The sequence below is a fragment of the Solea solea genome, chromosome 8 (assembly GCF_958295425.1).
Source record: "Solea solea chromosome 8, fSolSol10.1, whole genome shotgun sequence".
Lineage (NCBI taxonomy): Eukaryota > Metazoa > Chordata > Actinopteri > Pleuronectiformes > Soleidae > Solea > Solea solea.
This window is the reverse complement of record NC_081141.1, coordinates 14189003-14212991: the sequence shown is the minus strand read 5'-3', so window position 1 is coordinate 14212991 and position 23989 is coordinate 14189003. Positions and strand designations below refer to the sequence as shown.

The 23989-nt window shown below is 40.3% G+C and overlaps 2 protein-coding genes across 3 annotated transcripts; both read right to left on the bottom strand.

The window, feature by feature from the left end:
* Nucleotides 1-8: 8 nt before the first annotated feature.
* gp1bb (glycoprotein Ib platelet subunit beta) lies at nt 9-3607 on the bottom strand. Its single transcript, XM_058635535.1, has 2 exons — nt 2949-3607; nt 9-981 (listed from the first exon to the last, which is right to left on the bottom strand). The coding sequence occupies exon 2, from the start codon at nt 967-969 to the stop codon at nt 346-348; it is 624 nt and encodes a 207-aa protein (XP_058491518.1). The 5' UTR covers nt 970-981; nt 2949-3607; the 3' UTR covers nt 9-345.
* Nucleotides 3608-3693: 86 nt separating this feature from the next.
* On the bottom strand, nt 3694-23662 carry septin5a (septin 5a). Of its 2 annotated transcripts, XM_058635533.1 has the most exons (12): nt 23408-23662; nt 23243-23256; nt 11040-11130; nt 10366-10452; nt 9466-9589; nt 9215-9349; nt 8719-8836; nt 8526-8627; nt 7035-7131; nt 6817-6952; nt 6617-6719; nt 3694-4895 (listed from the first exon to the last, which is right to left on the bottom strand). In XM_058635533.1, the coding sequence occupies exons 1-12, from the start codon at nt 23451-23453 to the stop codon at nt 4833-4835; spliced, it is 1116 nt and encodes a 371-aa protein (XP_058491516.1). In that variant the 5' UTR covers nt 23454-23662; the 3' UTR covers nt 3694-4832. The 2 variants fall into 2 exon arrangements, with proteins under 2 accessions (XP_058491516.1, XP_058491515.1); XM_058635532.1 differs by lacking the exons at nt 23243-23256; nt 23408-23662 and adding an exon at nt 13110-13521.
* Nucleotides 23663-23989: the final 327 nt, after the last annotated feature.

Genomic DNA, 23989 nt, shown 5'->3' with positions numbered 1-23989 from the left:
TTCATCAGGAAAATCAGACTTTAAAAACATTAATACACACTTAAATGGACAAGGAGTGAGCGTGTGTTATTGAATCAGATTTTTTTTTTTTCATAAACTAATATCCACTCCAATGATTCTGACCAGTATCACTGATACTGAATATCATATAGGCTCATTCTTTCAAGCATTGACAACTTTTTGTAAAACAAACAAATGGGATCGCCTATCTTTTTTGTCATACAACTGTTCATGTTATAATGTGAATATTTAACAGGAATAAGAGGAAAGGGCTTTTCCAAGCAGGTCAATGGTATCAGAGAAGAGGAGATGAGGTGTGAACTGTAGAAACCAGAGTAAATATGCTCAGATGCTGCTGTCCATTAAAGCTGAATACTCATTGCTCCTATGACCCTCCCCGGCTGTGAAGCTCTCCTCTGTGGTTCTCTTCGCCTCTTTGGTCAGCCTCTCGAACCTCTTCAGAAATACGACGAGGGCCACCAACAGAGCGGCCTGCCCCACCACAAACACAAGCAAACACACCTGGGAGGCCAAAGCCAGGTCACAGTACCAGTAATGGCAGGACTCCAGTAACTCCTCCTCAGTTAAATACACCACCAGCCGCCCTCTCAGGTTTGGGGGGGAGCTGCAGTTGACACCCAGGTGTGATGTGAGGCTGGGGGGCTGACGCAGCAGCCAGGCCCGCAGGTAGAGGACACCACAGTCACACACCCAGGGGTTAGCATGAAGAGAAACAGAGCTCAGGGAGGTCAAATGGTCTAGTAGTCCATTAGGGAGGCTAGTCAGCAAGTTGTTGTGGAGGAGGAGCTCGGTGGTTCCAGCAGGGAAACTGTTGGGCAGCGAGGAGGTGGTGAGAGATGTGCTGCTGCAGTCCACCCGACTTCCATGACAGGAGCAAAGGTGAGGGCATGCTGAAGACCTTTGAGCTCGAAACAGGAGGAGTAGACACAGGAGCAGAAGCCTTAACATGGTTACCAGTCACTGCAGGAGAGCAGAGAGGAGAGGAGATTTACTACAGATAACTTTATTCATCCCCTTAGAGCAATGCAGTTTCCACAGTTTCACCACTCCACACACAACCATTCACCAAAACACAAATCCAGAGTGCATGAGGAAACACTCTCTGTACTAGGAGAGAATGTACCAAGCACTATATTAAAAACACAATGGACAGTGCAACAATGTAGAGTCGAACTAGGCTGCCCACCTACGTAACATTTCCAAATTCAGATGATGTTTTTATCTCATCTCACCTCTTTTTACTTGTCTTAAGAAGAAGGAGCTTGACCTTCTGCTCTGCAGACTGTCCAGAATTCTGCAGCTAGACTTTTAACGCACACTGGCTAAAGAGCCTATTTTAGCATCCCTTCACTGGTTACTAGTTCATTTTAGAATATTTTCAGAATTTTAAAGTCGTTGTTTCTGTTTCTTTTAGAGCTTTAGTCAGGTTCCTTCATACATTGCTGATCTGCTGAACCTCTACTCCCCAAGTCTTAAGATCAGCAGATCAGAGGCTACTAGTGGTTCCCCAAACAAAATATAAAACTAGAGGAGACAAGTAGTAGCACCTGGACTTTGCAATGCTTTACCACTCACTCACATTGTGCTGCATATCTTGTGTCCACTCTTTCAAAAAGCGACTGAAGACCTGGCTTTTTAAACAAGCTTTTAGTTGAACAAGGGTTTTAAATGATTGTCTGTTTTATGTTTGATGTATTGTATTATGTTCTGTATTTTGGTTGTTTTTATTATCTTATTATATTTTTGTTGTGAAGCACCTTGAGATTTTACATCTATGAAAGATGCTATATATAAATAAAATGTACTTACTTTTGTACTTAATGTATCAAAAAAAATTGTGATAAATACCAAAAAATACATGCATAAATACATAAATAAGTTCAATAAATAGAGCCCAAATATTGCATATAAACCTTAACCACAACCCTTCAAGATAAGTTGGCTCTGCATTCAACAACATGACAGCAGAAGGAACAAATAACTTAGATTATCAGTTTGTCTTCCTGGGACATTGCACATAACGTTGTCCTGATGGCAATTCATTGCCAAGTATATGGTTGTACGTAATTGTAATAGTAGCCTTTTTGATGACATGTTGCTCCCAGAGAGAGTGCAGATCAGTCATTTTTGAACAGACTTTTACAATATGTTTGAGGCTGTTTCTGTCCTTTACTGACAGACTGTTGAACCAGCAAATATAAGAATGGGCAAGGAGGCTCTCAATGTACAGGTAAACATGATGGGTTTTAAAACACCGATGGAGTTAATCTGCCACAGCAGATAAATCCTTTGTTGGGCCCACCAAACTTTTTGTGGGGGAAAAATATGACACAGTATCGTTACCAAATTCACAATGTAAATCCTGACAAGACTAACTATCTCTGTGTATACTATCTCGTTTATTGTTACATTATTACTGCCATTTCTGCATCACTTAATCCTTTAAATTCCAAACTGATGACTAAAGGTAGCAAAGCTTTTCACTGGATCTGCCTTCATATTGATTAATTTTTAAATTGTAATATTTTGTTGATTCAGCTCTGTGGTAAATTGTCAGTCCTGTCATGCTGTGACTACTATTACACAATAAAGGAGTACAGATTTTGATGTACAACTATACAGTATTATTTATTATTTATGGCAACATTCATTCAGATATTATACAAAATAAATGTCATGAGCTGAGTGATGTATAAGGATGTGAATTCACTTAAACACAAAAACAAATTATGATCCTGTAACACAAACAACTATAATTAATATATGTCAGTGTTTCTTCCTTTCATTCCTGGAGTCAATACCTCAACGGCAGAACCATGTAGTCTAGACATCAATATTTAAGTCTATTTAAGTGTTTGAAAATCAAAATAAAATATTAAAGTTGAAGTATAGTGAGGTCGTAATAAAGTCTGAGGAGAGGGATTTACCTTCAGTGCTGCTGCGTGTCTTCAGGAGAGGACTGTGTGTCTGACAGACACTCTGAGAGGCCATGTGTGTGTGTGTGTGTGTGTTACTGCCGGCTGTTGAGCACTGATAAAGACCACTGCCAAATATGAATTCACATATAGTAACTGCCTTATCATCTACTCACATTTTCAATGCAGATGCAAGTCATTTTACTCACCTACTTTTACTTGGTCATTTCATATTCGTAAAAGTTTTGCATTTGTAAATTGAATAATACTACATTGTAGAAACAGAATTCTGCTACAATACAAATTAGATGTAAAGTTTATGCAATGTTTTGCTTCTGCAAAAGTAGGAAAGCTTTCACAGATTATTGGATAATAAAATATGATACTCATTTTTTTAATTTACAAATGAAATAATACTCTGGCAGAAATAGTACAATATTGACCTCTGACCTTTGATGCAGTTGAGGTGCCAAGAGAAGTACTTCGAGTACTTCAAAGATATACTTGAGTGAATGAATATTGTTGTTTTTCAGTAATGTTTGCATCTCATCTGATTGACAGAGAGAAGTTGCATTGTGTAGTGCAGAGGAAGACTGTCTGCGGCAGATAAACATGAATCAGCAGATAGTGTTCATGCGGCGGATCCACTTCTGATCTCTGCCCTTCAGGCTGCCAAAGTGACAGAGGAAGGCGTGCTGAAGCGCAGCGTAATGTGACACACTGCTCCGCAAACTTCAGAGAAACGGTGGAGCCACACTGACGAGAAACAAGAGTTTATTTGTCACACGTTTCTATAAGTGGGGCACAAGCTGAGCTCACAGTCTTCAGGCAAAATAGGCGCCATTCCTCAGCATCAGCAGAGTCGACACAATCGCGCGCACACACACACATACAAACACACACTCCAGCATTCTTAATTCAAACAAACATCCTCACTGGCATTACTCGTCTCAAAGGAGAGAAATTTGAAATAAAAGCATAAACACCGCATTGGCTCGCCATAGTTTTTGTAACATGTTTTAGTAGCAACACTGTAGGTCATGATTTAATATTACAAGCACTGGGCATTGGTTATAAAGCAGTAAAAATAGGTCCACAGCATTCAGCGGATATGAGTAATGGTAGCATGCTTGCACATGCACCAACCCTCTCATTATGTCAAAGGCTCTCCATTCACAGTTGGCCACTGGCAATAAGTGCATTTTCAGCTCAGCCAGCACGTATAAAAATGCTGGAAGAAGATATGTTGACTTGCCATATGTAAAAAAAAAAAAAAAAAAGGTTCATGAAGGTTTTTTTTATGAGCATCACAGAGAAAAACAAGAGCTTAATGTTAAGGTTTCATAAAAGTAAAGTCACTGTGGTACCTTTGTAAAGAGTTTTAGGGATGGATACCTGCTGATATCTAATACACACACTCATGCACCCAACACACACACACACACACTCACAAACAATATAAAAAAACAATATCCATGTTCACAACCTACATTTCTTTACAAAACATCTTATAGCACACATGTTCATACCCTGACAGAATATTCAAAAAGTCTAGCATGGCATTTATAAATTAGATACACTGACTAGTAATTTAAATTACACGTTAACATTATATATGTTAAGACCATTAAACCACAGAGGGTGGGGTTGGGGGGGGAGGGGGGCGGGGCTCAAAGTGGACAAACATAGAGTTTCAGAGAAAAAAATAAAAACCCCCCCTGATAAAACAAGCCTCCAGGCAGACAAACTATACAAAGCACCAAACTGAAGACAAATGTACACCCAGAGTTGCCAGTGACACAAGATATCCATAGTTCAATGTCCCAAGGTCTCACTGTCATTCAAGGGAGAAACAGCAGGTGGCGTTACAGCTCTGCAGCTTTGCTCTCAGAGGCGTCACTGCTCTTTGTCGTGCATCTGCTGCTGCATTTTGTTCAGCATCTCCTGCATCCTCTTCAGCTGTGGGCAGAGAGCAGAGGGTGTGAGTGAAAGCCACAGATGAAACATTGAGCCTTGTTCACTGTGAGGAGTTGTGTGTTATGAACAATGTTCTGATGTTTACAGTTGGGGGGGGGGGGGTGCCATCCTGTCCCAGCTTCAGGATGAGATGAACCTTGAGAGTCTGCACTCATCCAAACATGACCTTTGTTGACCTCAGACTGTTATCATGTTATCTCTTCGTCTCCTGTGATATATATATAAACTTGGACTCTGCTATTGCACTTCAAAGGCCTCCGTCAAACTGTGAGTTGTACCAAGAATCTTCTCTGTTAACAGACCGCAATGTGTAATAAATTCATATATTCATGTACAAGCAGCTGAGGTTCATCGAGTGAATACTTTTCTTGATTTTCCACTGTAAATCATAAGAGAATTCCAGCCCCGGACAGCACACATCCCTGCAGATGTTTTTATCTTCATCATGTGTTTTGTATCAATGTTGCTGATGTATCTATTTTAGGGAATTAGACAGGAGATATTCCATGCCCTCTGTCAGTATTTAAAAATGATAAATTACCTGTATTATTAACTCTTTTCTAGTCTCAATAAGCAATGAAAGCACTTACCAAGACACTTTTGCCAGTCACACACTGCCAAGACAGCCAACTGTACCGATATGTAGTTTAGTGTCTAGCACAAGGACATGCCTGCACTCTGGCCATTTGACATTGTGGTTAGAAGCCGCTCTTCCTCCTGATTTACAGTCTGTCCAATTACCTTTTCCTCAATTCTGTGGCAGTAATTGCACCGTAGAGCTCATACAGTGCTTAACATAGTTTCGACAGCATTGAGTGACTAAAAGCTTGTAACACACTGTATAATTTGTTAAGGTTATAAAAAGAATTACAGACCAAATCACGTAGAGTGGGATTGTCTTTAGTGAAGGGACTAAACAGTAATGCCTTCATAAAAAATTCACTTATTTAAAGGTCCAGGGTGTGATACTTATTGGCTGAAATCAAATACACATCATAAGTATTTTGTACAAGTGTGTGATCTCTTTAAAATAAGAATCAGTTTGTGGATTAGTGTTTTGTATGTATGTCAGGTAAGAGCCTTGCTTTACAGAAGTCACCATCATCACCGCCATGTTTCTACAGCAGCCTGAGTTTGCATTTTGAACCAGAAGCTTACTATGCAAACTAAGAAGACCACTATCGCCACCATGGTTCAGGAGAGAGCCACAGACTTGTGTGTGCTGACTGTGCCGTCTCACTATTAGACGTTCGATAAAAAACATCAGAAACACGATTAGATTTCCCATGATACAGTTCTAGCACGACTTGGTTTGGGTACCAGGCACAAAGCAGTTGTTTTCAGTGTACCGAATCATTAGAATCAGATCATTAAAAAGATTAGTTCACTACTCACTCAGACTCAGTCACTGAACTGAAATACAGCTGAATGGGTTGTTTTAAGATTTTAGAAGTTTCTCTGCTAAATGTTGGAGATTAACACATGTTTTCAGAATTTGAAAGTCCTTTTATCTGATCTACAGTTAAGTTTGATGCTTGTGTCGGATTTCGTGCTCCAGGTACCAGGTACTATCACTAATGGATAAGTCAAATAAACCAAGTAGACTCAAGCCGAGTCATGCTAGAACTGCATAGTGGAAAAGCGCCATAAATCTTACACAGTGGACCTTTAAAACAGCAAATGACACGTGACATGTGACATACCTCCTCGTCTTTCATCTTGATTAGTTTCTCAGTTTCCACATCTGGAGTGGACAGCGGCAGGATGGGAATGGGACTCTCCATACGATTGTCCTGAGCCAGTTTACTGAGAGGAGGAGGAGGGGGCAGAAGAAGAAGAAAACAGAGTTAAAGGCAGATCTGCACTGACAAAGGACAAAACATCCTCTTTTGCTCACACATACCTGGTCATCTCCTGTATACACTGTGCTCTGTAGTTCTCATAGTGGACGTCGCAGGTCACGTCTTTCAGGTCGTGCATGTGTGAGCGGATCAGCATGTTCCTCAGTTTCACAAAGTCACAGTGTGACTGGTTCTCCACTGGGGAGAAAAATTCGCTTTTGATTAATTCCAAATCCACAAATGACACTCAAACGATATTGGTGATACAACACAAACATACCTTCAACAATCCCCCAAGGATACAGTCTTCCTCTCACTCTCTGCCCTCGAGCCTCTACCACTGTGTTACTGCCAATCACAGCGAACGGGGTGCACTCCTGCACACACACACACACACACATACAACCTTCAAACCTTATCTATCCACAGACAGCCGAGTGAGCGTTCAGTACCGCGATACATAATCACATGAGTTCAGCACAGCAATCGCTGAGACGTGTTAAAACATTGCTTGTTTGTTTTTCCTTCAAAGATGTTCCCAGCTGATTAGTGGTTTCATCTCACCTGAGCTGCTGACATGGTTCAGCGCAAGTGGGAAAAGAGGGATTACCCGGATTACCAAACACACTCTCTGCTTAACACCGCAGTGGGCAACTTTTAAGTGTAAACAAGTGCCAATTACATTCAAACCACATTATTTCACACAATGCTGATGAAGCACCTTTAGCTCTACAACTACTTTCTCTGAGTTCGTCAGTATAGCAGGGGTTGGTTCTCGTCTCACCTGCTTTTTGCATTGCACTAGTAAGGTGAGACAGGTGTAAACAGGTTGGATTATGATTTTGACCCCCCCTCCCACCGCATTGCTGCTGTATACACACAAACGTTCATTCTCTCAGTCAAGTCTGATTGCATGACACAGCTTGTTTTCAGATGCGGGATGCAGCATAAACAATAATGTTACATGTTTTTCTATTTTCAAGGACCAAACAGAGGCAGATTAATAACATCCACAACAACAAAGATTACCAAAAGTTACACACAGGAGCTATAACCCTTAGGGTTTTTTTCACAATAACTGTTTTTACGGCTAGTTCTCTTTAAAAGAGGCTAACAGTGAACCCTCTACATTATCCTATGTAATGGGAACATTGAACATTGCAATGTGCAATGATGAGCAAAAGCAAAATCACCTCTGTATTGAGGGGGAGGTAAAGTGTCTAATTTAATCTAGATATCTGAACTGAAAATATCTTCAATAGTAGTGGGTAAGAAAAGATTAACATTATTCAATAGAAATGGTGTTATTAATAGTATTAATATTGATTACTATTGTATTATCATAATATTAATGAACCATATTAATTACTTAAGATTTCCATGTCATCTCATGGTCTTCCTTAATCCTGCAATAATGATAACAATGAGAATCATAAATTGCAAGGCACTTTTCAATATTCAATAAACTATATTAGACAGCTACGAATATCATAAAATGAAAAAAGGGATGAAAACTGAATAAAAAGTGACATTGAATATAGACAAAAAGTCAAATGATGCATTATAATTATGTAAAACTGCATATTGTTCAATAATTTGTTGCCCTTTTTTTATTTAATTACAATGACAATATGTTCAAAAAAAGTGCATTCACAGGAATGCAAACTCTTGATAATCTTGTTAGGCCTCGGCCTTGAGATTAGGCACGTTTTGATTTGTGCTCAACAAATAAAGTTGACTTATTCTGAAACCACATCAGTGTCTGACTGACCTTCAGCTCTTTGTCAAGTTGTTTGAACTCTTCATCCTCATCGGAGTCACATTCTGGGAACTGGTACACTTTAATCCCAAACTTGTCTATTTCCTCTCGTATCTAGAAAGACACACGGAATAAACACGGAATAAATAATAATGTGACAGCAAACGCGATGAATTGATTGTGGAGCTGCAGGTTTCAGACTCACTCTGTCTTTGAGCTTCTTTATCTCGTTTGGTGTGAGGCAATCAGCTTTTGCAATGAGTGGAATTATGTTCACTTTTTCATGCAGGGCCTTCATGAACTCCACATCCACCGGACGCAGGCTGTGGAGAGAAAACCAGGGAAGTAAAGTTATTAAATCATTCAAAATTCAAACGCTTTAAGGTGTTGTGTATGTGTGTGTGTGTGTGTGTGCCTGGTATTCCTTATGTTGTGGGGACCTAAATCTGTTTACACAGTCACAATATGGGGACTTGTCTTCTTATGGGGATAAAATTCAAGTCCCCAAAACGTAAATGACAAAATTTTAAGGCGAAGATGTGTTTTGAAATTAGGCTGAGGTTAGGGTTAGAATTAGGATTAGGCCTGTAGGAATTATGGTTAAGGTTAGAGTAAGTCTCCAGAAAAATGAATGTAAGTCAGTGCAATTTCCCCTGAAGTCATAGAAACCAGTGTGTGTGTGTGTGTGTGTGTGTTATTACCCATGTCCAAATGGAGGGATGAAGTAGAGGCAGCAGTGGACTCTGTTGTCCTGGATATTCTTTCTGTTCAGTCCACTCTCATCTCTGAAGTATTGCTCAAACTGCTGGTCTATATAGTCTGTGATTGGCTTCCAGCTGTCACACGCACATACACACACAAAGACACACACACACACACACACACTACATTAGCAGGTCCACCATGTGCAGTGAACTCAGGTGAGCACGGTAAATCAGGTCTTCCAGCTCACCACTCATTGTTGTTGACGGCGTCTCCGAACCCCGGTGTGTCCACGATGGTCAGCTTGAGCTTGACTCCTTTCTCCTCGATGTCTACAGTGTGTTTTATGATCTCCACTGTCTGGTTGATTCGCTCTGAAAGCATTGGCACAGAGAGGGAGAAGGAATGTTACTGACAGTGAGAAAATGAGGAGAAACAAACCGGAGTAATGCAAATGAAATGAGCTCTCGTCAGGATGTTTTTTATGTTTTTCTATTCCAGTGGTGGACATTATTCAATTTAATACAAAGCTGCTTAAAGGTGAAAGGCCCTGACTGTTTTATATTTTGGTAAAAATGAACAATTAAGGGTGCAGCAGCAAAGTTGGAGGATGTTGGATGTTGGGACGGAATCTTTCAAATTCTTGAAGATATATTTTGTTTCAGGATTCCCAAGGAGCCCAGGATTATGCTCCTGGGCCTGATACCTGGTGCCATGTTTCCAATTTAGGACATCTTCCTCTTTTTAATTTTTTATTCTCTCACGCAAAAAGGCATTTACAACCATTACAAGGTTGAAATGTGCACCTCCAGGCATAGACATCAATGGCAGGACATTGTGCAGGAAATACACTCCATGGAAAAACTGACTTATCCTCTAAGGACTAAAGCAGGGATTGATTTAAAACTCTGGACAAATGGACTGCTTACCAGATGTACAATGGGACACATGCTCAGTTGTTATAAGTCTAGATTAATACAAAGGAGACATGTATAGTGTCTCCTGTGTTTAGTTTTAATTGTTTTGTTTTCCCCGTAACACATGCAAACTAAAATGAGTAAAGAAAGAGAAAACACAAATTGCATGAAAGACAAACACCAATGAAGATACAGTAGATGCAGAAAAAATAACACACAAGATAAAGACTTACCCTCAGCATTCAGTAGCTTCCTGTCTTTGTAAAGGTCTGTTAGGAACAGGCTGTTGACCAGAGTGGATTTACCCATACCAGACTCTCCTGCAACACACACACACGTTGATCATGATAAAAACATGAACTTAACAAAAAAAAAAAAAAAAAAAAAAAAAACCCCTCAGTTGCCAGATTATGTGGAAGCTGCAGGTTATGGTTCTGTTAAATGACTTTGTTTTTAACATTGTTTATAGTGTAACAATGAGGGTAGGCTATTATAATATTAGAAACCTGTCTTCAAGATTCAAGACATTTGTCACAGTGGATGTACAAATATAATCCTGCCTTTGTATCAGTCCAGTACTGGTAAGAGTCAGTGGATTATTAGATATCAAGATCCAAACACTTAAAATTCACATAAAGCATTGGACTGTAAAAAGGTATATAATAAAAAGCAGCAGCAGCCGCAGCAGTGGCATTTTCACGTTGTGAGGTATTTATTTCTTCTGAATGAGGGCAGAATATTTGCTCCACAGTTGAAGCATTATGTTTTTGAAATGACACAAATGTGTTGTTAAGAAATGAGTGGTTAAAAATGTTCATAATCAATATATTTGCACAGAGATGTTGTCTCCATCATTTTAACTCATCACAGATGGAAGTCACGTTTAAACACTCGCCGTCAAACTGACCTGCCACCATCAGAGTGAAGTCGAAGCCTTTCTTCACCGACTTCCTGTGGACCTGGTTGGGCAGCGTTGCAAAACCCACATACTGTTTCTCCTGGAACAGAGAAAAAGACACAGAGGAGAAAGGAGAGGCTTTTTAGTCTTAACCACAATATTCTATGGAAGTGATGATGCAGGTATCTCATAGTTACTATAGATTTCCATAAATGCTGGATCCATAAATCCAGCATGGTGCTTTATTATAGGCTGAGATCAAACTTGCCAAAGAAGGTCAAATACATTTTACATGATGAGAATCGTTTTACTTTTGGCAGGTTCTACAACATTTAAGAAGACTTCTACTTCTAACAGAATATTTCTACACTGTGGTGCACTTCTTGAACCATTCCATGCGGCTTTATTTGAGAAATAAATACAATACTGCAACTCAAAGTGCATACAATCAAAAAAGGTGCAACAGCATTAGTTTCTCTGAATTAAGATAACTATTTGTCACATATGACCCATGCATGGTCAGTGCTATTGCAGGAATTTATGTAGGAATATTTAGAGGTATACAGTGAAACGTGTTTGTCTAGTTTTTCCTCATTGTTTCTGGAGGGACAGCTGGCTGGGCCACTAAGAGGTGACTTCTGGGCCACATGTGGCCCGCGGGCCGCCATTTGAATAGGCCAGTTCTACAGCTTTATCCTGCACATGAGGGTCACAGGGGTCGTTGGTGCCAATCCCAGCTGACATAGGGTGAAGGGCGGCGGTGTACACCCTGACAGATGGCCAGTCCATCACAGGACCACATATAAAGACAACCAACCATTCACAATTAATGGAATATCTACAGGTACAGTTTCCACTGATACATGGAAGGAATCCTGCCTTTACATGTTTTACTTGTATGTTCTTCCGTGTGTGTGTGTGTGTGTGTGTGTGTATTTAGGGGGTTTTCTGAAGGTCCATCAGCTTGTCCCCATGGTCAAAAGACTCTAAATTGAATTGTAGGTGTGAATGTGAGCATGAATAGTAGCTCCAGGTTCAGAATAAATCAGTATAATAATATAATAGTTTGTTTTTCATAAAAGTAATTTGATTTTCTTTCACCATTTTTAATCATTTCGGGCTTGACAATAAAGCATTAAGAGTCAGCGACTTAAAAATAGGCAGACGACAAATAACTGCATTTTTAATGGGAACACAACATGGATCTGGCTGCGTCTGATGCTATAAAGTGACCACAACAGACAGTCTGGGTCTGTAATACAGCAAATCTACAAGTGTGTGGAAAAAACATGTGTGCAGCATTCCTCTGAGAGCAGCTGAGAAAAGCCAGTGTCTCAGAGTTTCCACTAGCTCGCTGAAAAACATACAAACAGAACAACAGAATAGCCGTCTCTGTCTCGCTGTGTCGGACAGTAGCTCTCAGTGCCGCTCTAGCGTCTCTGCTGCGTCTGGCAGAACGTCATCTTCGTCCCACAGAACGACATGTTGACATGTGTAGATATAAATACACGCTCGAGTCCCCGCAGCGAGCGCTCTCACACACACACACACACACACACACACACACACAGACAGAAGCTGCATTCAACAGACGTGAAAAGCTCTTCTTTAACTGTGCAAACACTCCAGTCCAGCACACAGTCAGCATCCTTATACGCTGCCATAACTTGTCACTGGCATTTCCGACAGCTCCCTCGGGTTTAGGATTGCAATTATAAAAACACACACGCACATGCATTTGAACAAAAACAGAGAAATAATCCCAGGTGGTGCAATCGGTGCATTGGACACACACGAGAGGAGTGAGAACGAATGAAAGCTGCACATAAATCAATGATTAATTTCATGAAAAAAAAACAAAAAACACATTTGGAGAGGAGTCAAACAATCTCAGCAGAGAAACATTATGGAATGTGGAAATGTCACAAGAGCAAAGGGAACTCAAAAACAACCACAGAGAAGCAGAGATAACTCATCCTCAACTTTGCTTCTATTCTATTTTTACTGTTCACTGAGATTTTTCCATTCTTCTTGTCTGTCCTGCACTCACTTCTCCCCCAAAACCCCCAAAGCTTTTACCTTCTGCCTGGCAGTTCTCACTCGTGGACACAGCAGCCGCTCCACCAGTTTTTCCTGCAGCATTATGGCATCCATCCTAAACCGCTCCGAAACTGACGAACCAAAATAGCCACAGGTCCCGGAGAGTTTCAGAACACGGCCCAGCAAACTGCAAATTCTGCTCCGACGGACTCCTCTCTCTCTCTCTCTCTCTCTCTCTCACTCACTCTCTCTCTGTTCCCTAACACACCTCTTTCCTGTTTGTGCTCTTTAAATATGTGCCCTTTGTTCCTCCTATTTTCACTCTCGTGATTCCTTTTTCCCTCTGCCCTCTTTCTTTACGTCTATCTTTTCTTCCCTCGCCCCACGGCGCTCTGACTCTCCTTGTTCAGACAGGTAGAGAGGAATTCTCACTGCGAGGGAGGGAAATGGAGAGAGGCAGTAAGAGAGAGAGGGAGAAGGAGAGGGAGAGAGAGAGAGAGAGAGAGAGAGAGGAGAGAGAGAGAGGAGAGAGAGAGGAGAGAGAGAGAGGAGAGAGGTGGCAATTTGAGGGAGGAAATAGGGCAGGGATGGAAGAAACGAAAGTCTAAAAGAAACTCATTCATTCAGCCTGTATTCCCTCCCCCAGCTCCTGCCACTGAAAAATAAAAGTCTCTGCTCAGAGAGAAGTGACCACCAGGAAGAGAAGAAGCAGACGGACAGACATTGGAACAGATATGAAAAAACAAACTTGTTTAAACGGCTCAGCACCAACAACAACAACAACAACAACAACAACAACACATATAGACGGAAAAGCTGCACGCTCAGGCCTGTGCAGTGAGATAATCAGATTATCACAAACATTAACCTGTCAATCCTAATGTTTATACTTGTTTAAATACAGGTTTATAATGAGGTCATTAAATCCCTACCAAGAGTGTGTGAATTTTTCTTTTTGTTCATTTACAATTAATTTATCTGCTGTTGTTGTTCTTCTTCTTCTTTCTAAAAAAATGTCATTAAAAATGAATAGACTCACATAATTAAATCAGTTTGTGTGGAACATGTTGCTGTTGTCGCTGCTGGAGCTCCAGGTCTTTTTTAATTGCTTTATAAAAAAAAAAAAAGGTTAAAGAGTCAAAGCTGTTCCTAATCAAGGGCACAGATCCTCCAACGTGTCAGAGAAGAAAAGATCTGAGCGATTGTGAGATGATAAATGATAAATGATAAATGGGAGAGAAAAGACCAACAATAAAAATTGTGGTAACACATTCTTGTACTTTTTCCCAAATCTTTGTTTCTCTGTGAAGTATTTTGACTCCTTTTTATTTGAACATCTAAAAGATTCAACATTTCATTTGCCATTTGTGCACGCACATTTACCAAACATGACCAACGGAAGACACCGCACAAGTATAGACTTCAGAGACTGGCAAATAAAACATAACAAACACAAACAACATTTTGCCTCACTAAAATATTATTTCCCCAATATACACAACATTTATTTAAAGCAAATGTCAGTCAAATGTTGAATCTTTACTTTTCATCTGCTGTTAAAGGAGTTTAAAATTATTTCTTTTGTGGCCGAGATATATCGGTGTCATTTAAACTGAAGAGATGCTTCGTTTAGAAGAAAGAAAGAAAGAAAGAAAAGGTTTTGTGTGTGTACCTTGTATTCCTTATGTTGTGGGGACCTAAATCTGTTTATACAGTCACATTATGGGGACTTGTTTTCCTTATAGGGACAAAAATCAAGTCCCCACAACATAAATTACAACATTTTAAGGGGAAGACATGTTTTAAAGTTAGGCTGAGGTCAGGGTTAGGATTAGGTCAGTAGTAATTATGGTCAGAGTAAGTCTCCAGGAAATGAATGTAAGTCAATGCAATGTCCTCTAAAGTCATGGGAAACAGCGTGTGTGTGTGTGTATATATGTGTGTGCGTGTGTGTGTGTATGCGCGTGTGTGTGTGTGTATGCGCGCGTGTGTGTAGAGGTGAATGAGGTATATGTCATGGCAGAGGTTGGACTCGATTGCTTCCAGATGTGATGGTGGTGTGTGTGTGTGTGTGTGTGTGTGTGTGTGTGTGTGCGTTACATGGGTGTGTCCCACTTGTACATGATGTGGGCAGCAGAATTGCAAAAAATGCTCTTTGAAATAAAAGAAGCTGAACTTTTTTCTCTTTTTCTTGTCTGCAAGTCGACACACCCCGTGGTGATGCCACGTACAAGGTGTGATGGTTGCGTTCCACTCCACAAGGGGGAGACAGTGGACTCACGTCTGGGCTTTGTGACGTCTCGTGAAAGAAATAAACAGTCTTCTGGAGGAGCTGACGATAAAGACATGAAAGAGTGTGTGGGTGCATGTGCACGGGGGTGGGAGGGACCATTTGAATAGGTAAATAGGGACAGATGTCTCACAATGGTACGTCCCCATGTCTAATGGTACGACCCCCACCCTCAGTCTTTCTCAGTGACCAGCTGTCTCTTTCACACACACACGCACACACATGCGAGTCAAATTAGAAATCATGTTTAATTAAGCATCTTTAAATACTAAGTGAAGCCAGACAATTGTGTCATATATGATCACTTAAAATTAATGAAATTAGGTGGACACAAATACATTTAGCTACAATTAACCTACAAGCTTCATTATTGCATCATTGAATATAATCATTACCATTGTGTGATATATGTAAATGAGCCGAGGCATCATCCTCTCTTTGATTTGGATATTTTTGTATTTTGGGTTTCTGTCTGTCTGTTTGTATGTCTGTCTGTTTGTCTGTCTGTCTGTTTGTCTGTCTGTCTGTTTGTCTGTCTGTCTCTCTATCCATCCATTCATCCATCCATCCAATATATATAAGTTTGTATAGTATTAATTTAAATTAGAATTTCCTCCTCAATCACTACCAGAATGTCTGTATTAAAAGCTTGATACTTGCAAGAGACTGTCAGCGTTTACCAAATACAGGCAAATTATGTGTATATAATATAAAAATGATGTATATTAATGAAAGTCGTCTTTATATACTGTGGTTTGTATGTTTGTATCCATCTTGTTCCCTCCTTTGTTAATATTTTGTTTTGTTGCTTCAACAAAGAATCATTTTAGGATGAATGAATCCTTTAATCCCCCCGTGTCTAAAACATTTTCACTAGAGTTGCAATGATTAGTCAGTTTGTCTGACGTTTTGTCAACATTTCTTTATTCTCGCTTCTCAAATGTGATGATTTTACGCTTCTCTGGGTCGTACATGGCATGAATCTGAGTGTTGGTTATATCCAACAAGCCGTTAGAGCTGTCATATCAAGCTCTGGATCATTTCAACAGTTCTAGCATTTTATCAATTCAGAGAAAATATGTAACAGATTTTACAGTCGCAGGTCCATTTCTGAAAAGATGGATGCACTTACTATGTACTGCTATGAAAAGTGCCTCATAAATTAGATTATTTGAATTGATTAACTGTTTTTAAATATAGAGATGAGAAAAATGTGAAGAATGTCTAAACTATGTTTTATGACTTGTGGTTTTAAGCTCTCAGTGTATGTTTTCATCTTAAAAAGTGACTTATTCTCTATGATAATATTGTTTCAGAGGCTAAAAGCCGCCATCACTCACTGTGTTTGTTTGTTTGTTGGATGTTTCTGCAGAGGCAGAGATCCAGAGATCGACAAGGCAACGCTCGGCTTCTTCCTCTCTATTCATACAAAACTGAGGCCTTAAAGGAAGTGACTCTCAAAAGGCCACAGCAGTTTACTCCACTGCCAGAGTCCACACACACACACACACATGCAAGACATAATCCAAGTTATTCCAGTCGAGCAGCGTACCGCAGCATCATTCCCATCACTGCCGAGGTCACCACAAAGTAAATAAAGGCTTTGGAAAATATAATAATTGATCCTGTGATGAACACTAAAGGTACAGTGTGTTATATGTCATCACCCTTCACTTCTAAGTGTGTTAAAGCCTTCAGTTTTCATCAAAACTCAAAAGATATTTAGTTCGTCCATTGTGAATCTTTAATTCAGGATTCAAGATTCAAAGAGTTTATTGTCATATGTACAGTAAGAAAACACATTTATCTGTGCAATGGAATTCTTTATTGCTGTCCACACAAATGTTAAAAAGTTAAAAGTCAAAGACCCAGATAAATAGTTAAAGTAATAAAATAACAAAATACAATAGAAATAGATATCTGTTATGTACAATGAATTATGAAACATGAGAATTATAAGTATAGCTGTGCATGTTGCTGAGGTAGATGTGAGTATCACTTACAATTAAAAGTCTGAGTAAACAGCTGATTCTGTATATGACTTGTCTATGTTAAAAATGTTGTATGTTGTCTATGTTAAAAAAATTATATATACAGTATATATTTATATTCTAGTCCCATCACAGACCTATGATGACCAACAGACCATCTATGCTATCTAAGTAGTACAAGCCCAGCTAAAAAAATAAGAAAAAGACGATTCATTTGTTACTGCTCAAGTATCTAAGTATCAAAATCAGCCAAAAAATGTTGACACTGTGATAATAACCGGACTTAAAGTCATGTGGTGTAGCTGTGAAGACCACTGACCATCACTGACCATCACTGACCACGACTCCGCATCTCACAGTCGTCCAGCTGGCACTTTCACACCATTGACCCTGAATGCTTCCTCTCAAATATCGACTGAGTGAGTGAGGTGAGAGAGGGTAAGAGGGAGAGATAACGGATGATAGGAGGCTGGTGGGACTGTGAGCTCCCTCCTCTTCCTCCTCCTCCCTGTGCTCCTCTGTTTTCTCTCCTTGGAGATGCAAAGGCCTGCATGCACTTGGCTCCTAAACATGCTAATCTGACAGCATGTAATTGCTCGGGCAACAATAAAATTGCTTCACTGAAGGACACTTGGCCATCGGGGCCCAGTTTTAGCATCCGCCTATTCAGTGACAAAGGGCACTTGTGGCACTTGAGGCTATAATGTTGAATGGTATCCATGAACAATTAGTGGAGAGGATTCAGTCAGCTGAATGTTGCCATGCAGGACACAAGCTAGAGGAAAGTGTTTGTAGGAAAATACTTCAATAATCAATACCTGATGACACACTCTTACATTACAGTAACCATGGACACTGTGGTTTATTTTTAGTTCATTACACATACAATACTACACTTTCCTACTGGTGTAAATAGTAAATGTGTTTTAATTGTCCACGCCTGCTGTTAAAACTGCAGTTTAATTAAATAATTCAGATATGTTTCAAAAAGTAATGTTTGCAGTGAGTTAGACTGAATGACAAATGTGTGGAATACAGACTTAATTGCTTAAATTAGTGATAAAAGGCAGGCTCATTAGCGAGAGAGTGTTCTCTTCACAACTTCCCTCTGGAGTTCAATACATTTTCCAAATCTGTTGTTGTTCTGTTTGTTCTGGACATTTTGACCATATCTTCATCTTCATCAGCAGAAACAGTCTGTTCAGCTTTTGATTCTGATTTATTTTTTTTCACTTAGAATGAATGTGGCAGACACAGGGGTAATACGACACTGCATGTTTTTCTGTTTTTGGACTTCAACTCTCATTGTTTGCCACTGGAGATTCATGAGTTGCACTGTTTTGCTGGTAACAAAAAGCAGGCCGTTTATTTATTCAGGCTGTAAACAAGTAGTGGCATGTTAGTTATGTTATCCCATTATTAGACTTTTTCCTGCACAGAGTTTAAGCACAAAAGTTTTGTTATTTAATATTTATGTTATGTTGACTAAAAAAAGAGTTGGATTTTGGAAGAAGTTGGATTTTTAATGATAACTATTTTCCAGCATAACATATGGTACTAGTGTAGTAATACTTTTATGATACCTTTCGGAAGAAATATTATGGTAATACCATCTCATTTCTATAGTCACCAAATAATAGCTTTAGAATAACAATCATAAATATGTGTGAAGTATAAGCAGGGATGAATTTCACCTTCATAATATGGCAATTATCAATTTTGATTGCTTCAAATATATTACTGCCATTTTATATCGCACTATCACCAAGCTGGGATTTCCATTAGATATAAGATGATTATACCATAAACCATAAAGTGTTACAGGTTTTCAAAATGTGAAAATATTTAATGTAGATATTATATTAAAACTTCTCTTTTCTTGACAAGAGCAGGAACCACAGGGGGGCCACTTTTAATGCACCCACCCAACCCAACCCCCCTCTAGACAAACCTCCTACTGCTCTGCAGCTGCTCCACACCAGGAGCCAGTGAGAGTGTCTTTAAAGAGTGAGTGAGAGAAAAGTGAAGAATGTTTGAAGTGAAGTCAGACAGGCTCCGTTTACACCTGGCATTAGAATGAATTTCCTGTGATCGGATATTGATCTGATAGCTCTTTCTGTTTTTGTAACACAATATTTTATTTGTTTCTATGTTTTCTATGACAAGATATGTGTTTTATATAGATTTGTGTTGTTAGTATGATGTCACTTCCTGTCTTGATCTACTATATGTATATTCCGTTTGCCCCTCACTCTGATCATCACAATGACAAAGACCTGAGTGTGTTTCTTAAATGTTTGATATACTAACTTTTCCATAACAAGAGTCCCTTGGTTTTCAAGACTTTTTCTGTGAGCGAGTAAAGTACCTGTCTTAGTAAAAGTACAAGTTTGTTACCAGAAAATGACTTTGATAGAAGTTGAAGTCAATTTTTAAAATATTACTTCAGCTCAGTGGTAGGGCGAGTTGTCTTTCAACTGGAAGGTTGTGGGTTCAATTCCTGGCCCTGCTAGTCTATAATGTGTCCTTGAGCAAGACACTTAACCCCATGTTGCGGCGCGTGAATGGGTATGAGAGATCATCAGGACTAGAAAAGCTTGAGTAAAAGTTGCTAGAAATATAGACAATAAAGTACAGATACGTGAATTTTGTACAGTCATGAAGTATTTGTACTTTACTTTACATTACAACACCGTAAATAGTAATTGTTATGTTGCAAAAGGCAATGTTTATGTTTATGTTTATGTAAGTAAACTCTCTTAAGACACAGATTCCTGCTACACATCCATCTTCTACCGCTTTATCCTCCACATAAGGGCTGTGGGGGGCAGGAGCCAATCCCAGCTGGCATAGGGTGAACGGCAGAGTCACACCCTAGTCCAGTGGTAGTACCCCCTGAGACAATATTGAGCTCTTGAAGTCACACCATTATCACCAACGTTAAAATACAGTGGTGTAAATGAAGAGCAAAGTCAGCTACAGACTTTCCACAAGAGGCAGATTTATTCAAAATAAGATAAATTGCTCTCTCATCATCATCATCTTCCTCACATATACGTCACACACTGGAATAGTGAAATTTGACTAAGATGGAGCGATTCTTTTCTATTCTTTTTTTTTTGTTATTTGTTTCATTTTCTATGCACTCCAGTCAAAATTCCACTCTGATCACATACCCTGGTATATACAGTACAACAGTATTTCTGATTTTCCTCCAAGTACCAACCAGAGGAAGCTCATGTACCACTGATAGTACCCGTACCACAGTTTGTGAACCATGGCCCTAATCCATCGCAGGGCAAACATACAGAGACAGACAACCATTAACTGTGACATTCATACCTACAGTCAATTTACAGTGTCTAATTAACTAACCCGATCTGCATGTCTTTGGACTGTGGGAGGAAGCTGGAGCACCAAGACAGAACCCACACACCCCCACCCCCACACACACACACACACAATGCTAACTCCACACAAACAGGCCCCTCAGTCGGACCGGAATAAAACGGCAACCTTCTTGCTGTGAGGCAACAACGCTAGCCGTCACACCAGAACAGAACCAAAGAGCTATTCAACAAATATCCTGCTGCTGAAGCATAAACACCAACAGGATCTGGTGTTTTTTTTTTATTTTAAATGATGACCTGTCATGCAAAAATAACTACAACTATAAAGGCTGCTGTTATTTATGTGTTTTTTCTACTACTACAGCTACTATAGGAATGGTTTTCATTCATATTCTAATCTGATGAGGACAAGAAGCGCTCTTAAATAAATACATTCACATGATTCATCGAAAAGTTCCAAACCAGACACACTGAAAAACGACTGATTTAGTGAATGTGTAGATAATGATATGACTGTACCAGCACTGCAAATATACCTTCAAGTGATTGTAACACATCTACGTGTGGTCAGATTGCATCTTTTCACAATGCTGCTGACCTTCTTTTATCATCTAATCCTTCCTGCATCACTACATCAAGGTGACACATCCCAGCAAACTGCTGATAAAACTGTTATTTTCTGTGATGGAAAATGTTCAGTGAATATCCATCCATCCACCCACACACACACACATAATTACCACACAGGATTGTGGATGGTGTAGTTCATTCCGTCATATCAAAGAGGTGATGAAAACTGTTTAAAAAAAGACTGTTGCCTAGCAACCCAAACATCACAGCAAGAAAAAGAGAAAGAAAGAAAGAGGAAGACATGGAAAGAAGAGGAATTAAGAGTGAGACTAGGAATGTTATAGTATGTTATACTAGGAATATTGATTTGGGATTCATTTAGGGATCAATTATATTTCTACACCAAATATGATTATTGTGTTTTCCAGATGTCTCTCTGTCTCTCTCTCCTCCTCCTCCTCCGCAACTTGGTTGGTCCAGAATATGAAATTTTCCCTTCAAAGTGTTGAACAGGGTCAGATGCTGTAGTAGATGTGGGCGTTAAGAGTGGACGACAGCCAGTAACAAACCCACAAGCTGTAGAAGCTGTGTAGTAATCTGAAAACTGAACATGAGTGAACCACGAGTGGATGAACTCACCAGAGATTAGGTTTGTTTTTCCATTATGTCTCATTAAAAAAGGCTGATGGATGCTAATATTTCTGGAGGAAGCAGCGAGATGGTGGTGAGGATGGAGAGGATAGAGGAGAGGTTGGAGGAGAGGGTGTAGAGAATAGAGGAAAGGATGCAGGAGAAGGTCGGAGGACAGGATGTAGAGGATAGAGGAAAGGGTTTAGGAGAAGGCCAGAGGAGAGGGTGTAGAGGATAGAGGAAATGACGTAGGAGAAGGTGTAAAGGATAGAGGAAAGGATGCAGGAGAAGGTTGGAGGAAAGGGTGTAGAGGATAGAGGAAAGACTGCAGGACACGGTTAGAGGAAAGGATGTAGGAGAAGATTGGAGGAGAGGGTGAGAATAGAGTAAAGGATGCAGGAGAGGGTGTAGAGAATAGAGGAAAGGATGCAGGAGAAGGTGTAAAGGATAGAGGAAAGGATGCAGGAGAAGGTTGGAGGAAAGGGTGTAGAGGATAGAGGAAAGACTGCAGGAGACGGTTAGAGGAAAGGATGCAGGAGAAGGTTGGAGAGGGTGAGGATAGAGTAAAGGATGCAGGAAAAGGCTGGAGGAGAGGGTGTAGAGAATAGAGGAAAGGATGCAGGAGAAGGTTGGAGCATGATGGAGAGGATGTAGAGGATAGCCCATGGCCAAGTGGAAAGGGAACTTGTAACATGTAACCGGAGGGTTGTCGGTTCGAGTCCACACCAGGTCAAAGGGCTGTTGTACCCCTGAGCAAGGTACCCAACCACCATTGCTCCCTGGTGCTGCTCAGTAGCTCCTCATTCTAGGAAGGTTTCTATTAGAGGATGTATTAAATGCAGAGACATAATTTCCTTAAGGGAATAGGGAATAAATAAGGGAATAAATAAAGTATAAATAAATACAGATAGAGGAAAGGATGTAGGAGAAGGTTGGAGGAGATGGTATAAAGAGGTAAGAGAAGGCTGGAGGAGAGGATGTAGATGGAGAGGATGGAGAAGAAGGATTCAGATCTGTTAGGTACCATACTGGATGCTGCCTCTTGAGACAGCGGCCTGCTCCACATATGCGTCTATAAATGAAACCTAACCCCACCCCCTCAGACCTTCAGTCTGCTGATGTGTGTGTGTATAATGTGTGAAAGCATGTCTGCTGCACTGTGAGCATCTTCATTGAAAGGCAGGACAAACGCACGCAAACACAGGCCTCCGTCTGTCAGAGACGGTAACAATGATGCTGATGCTGCCTCGCGACGCTTTGCTCTGACAAAGCCGTCAGATAAATGTGCATTCATAACACGCACTCACAAATAAAAGAAATAAACACATGAACGTGTCTTACCTCCATGCTGTCCTCTATTGGCCGTGAAAGGATGGATGAATGGATGAGTGGATGAGGCGCAGGTGCAGGGATGCGCAGCGACGCCCAGGGAAACAGAAACATGAAGAGGTCAATGCTCGGATTCTCTCTATGTTATAGAAATGCACATGTTTCGTCCACACTCACCAGTTTTCACCGGGATCCGGCTCTTGTACCTGATGTTGCTCGTCATGTTGACCGCTCTCCTCCCTGGATTTCACCGAAGCGACGGCTGAAAGAAAGCGGCCACTCGCTTCTCCTCCACAGCCCAGCACAGAGAGCACAGCACGGCACAGCACAGGAGGACGGGCTGAGCTGACAGATGAAGGCTCCTCCCTCCTCTTCCTCCTCCTCTTCACACACTCATCCAATCACAGCAGAGTTTTCTACAAGCTGGGCTCCTACATGGTGCCATGAGGGGGTTGTAGGGTCAACACAGGCCTCACTGACATCAGTGTTATTCTGCATTTAAAGGTCCAGTTTGTAGGAATTAGTGACATCTAATGGTGAGACTGAAGATTATAACAACTGCTCGACTCTGCTCACTCCTCCCGCCCCCACATGGAAATCTACATTCAGGAAACTATTTATTAGCCAATTATCCCAAATAAATGTCACACGATGACAGCAATATAGTGGTAGTAAAGCAAGACGGCAGGTTGGAGTATAACTGAAAACGAAAACAGGTGCACACAAAAAGTTTCAGAAGAGCCTGCTTCTGCGCTGCTG

Coding starts and splice junctions, on each gene's coding strand:
- gp1bb (XM_058635535.1), bottom strand. CDS start 969: ATGTTAAGGCTTCTGCTCCTGTGTCTACTCCTCCTGTTTCGAGCTCAA.
- septin5a (XM_058635532.1), bottom strand. CDS start 13,184: ATGGATGCCATAATGCTGCAGGAAAAACTGGTGGAGCGGCTGCTGTGT. Junction 8,837..9,214: donor ATCCCTCCATTTGGACATGG/GTAATAACACAC, acceptor TTCTCTCCACAG/CCTGCGTCCGGTGGATGTGG. Junction 6,720..6,816: donor TGTATACAGGAGATGACCAG/GTATGTGTGAGC, acceptor TCCTCCTCTCAG/TAAACTGGCTCAGGACAATC.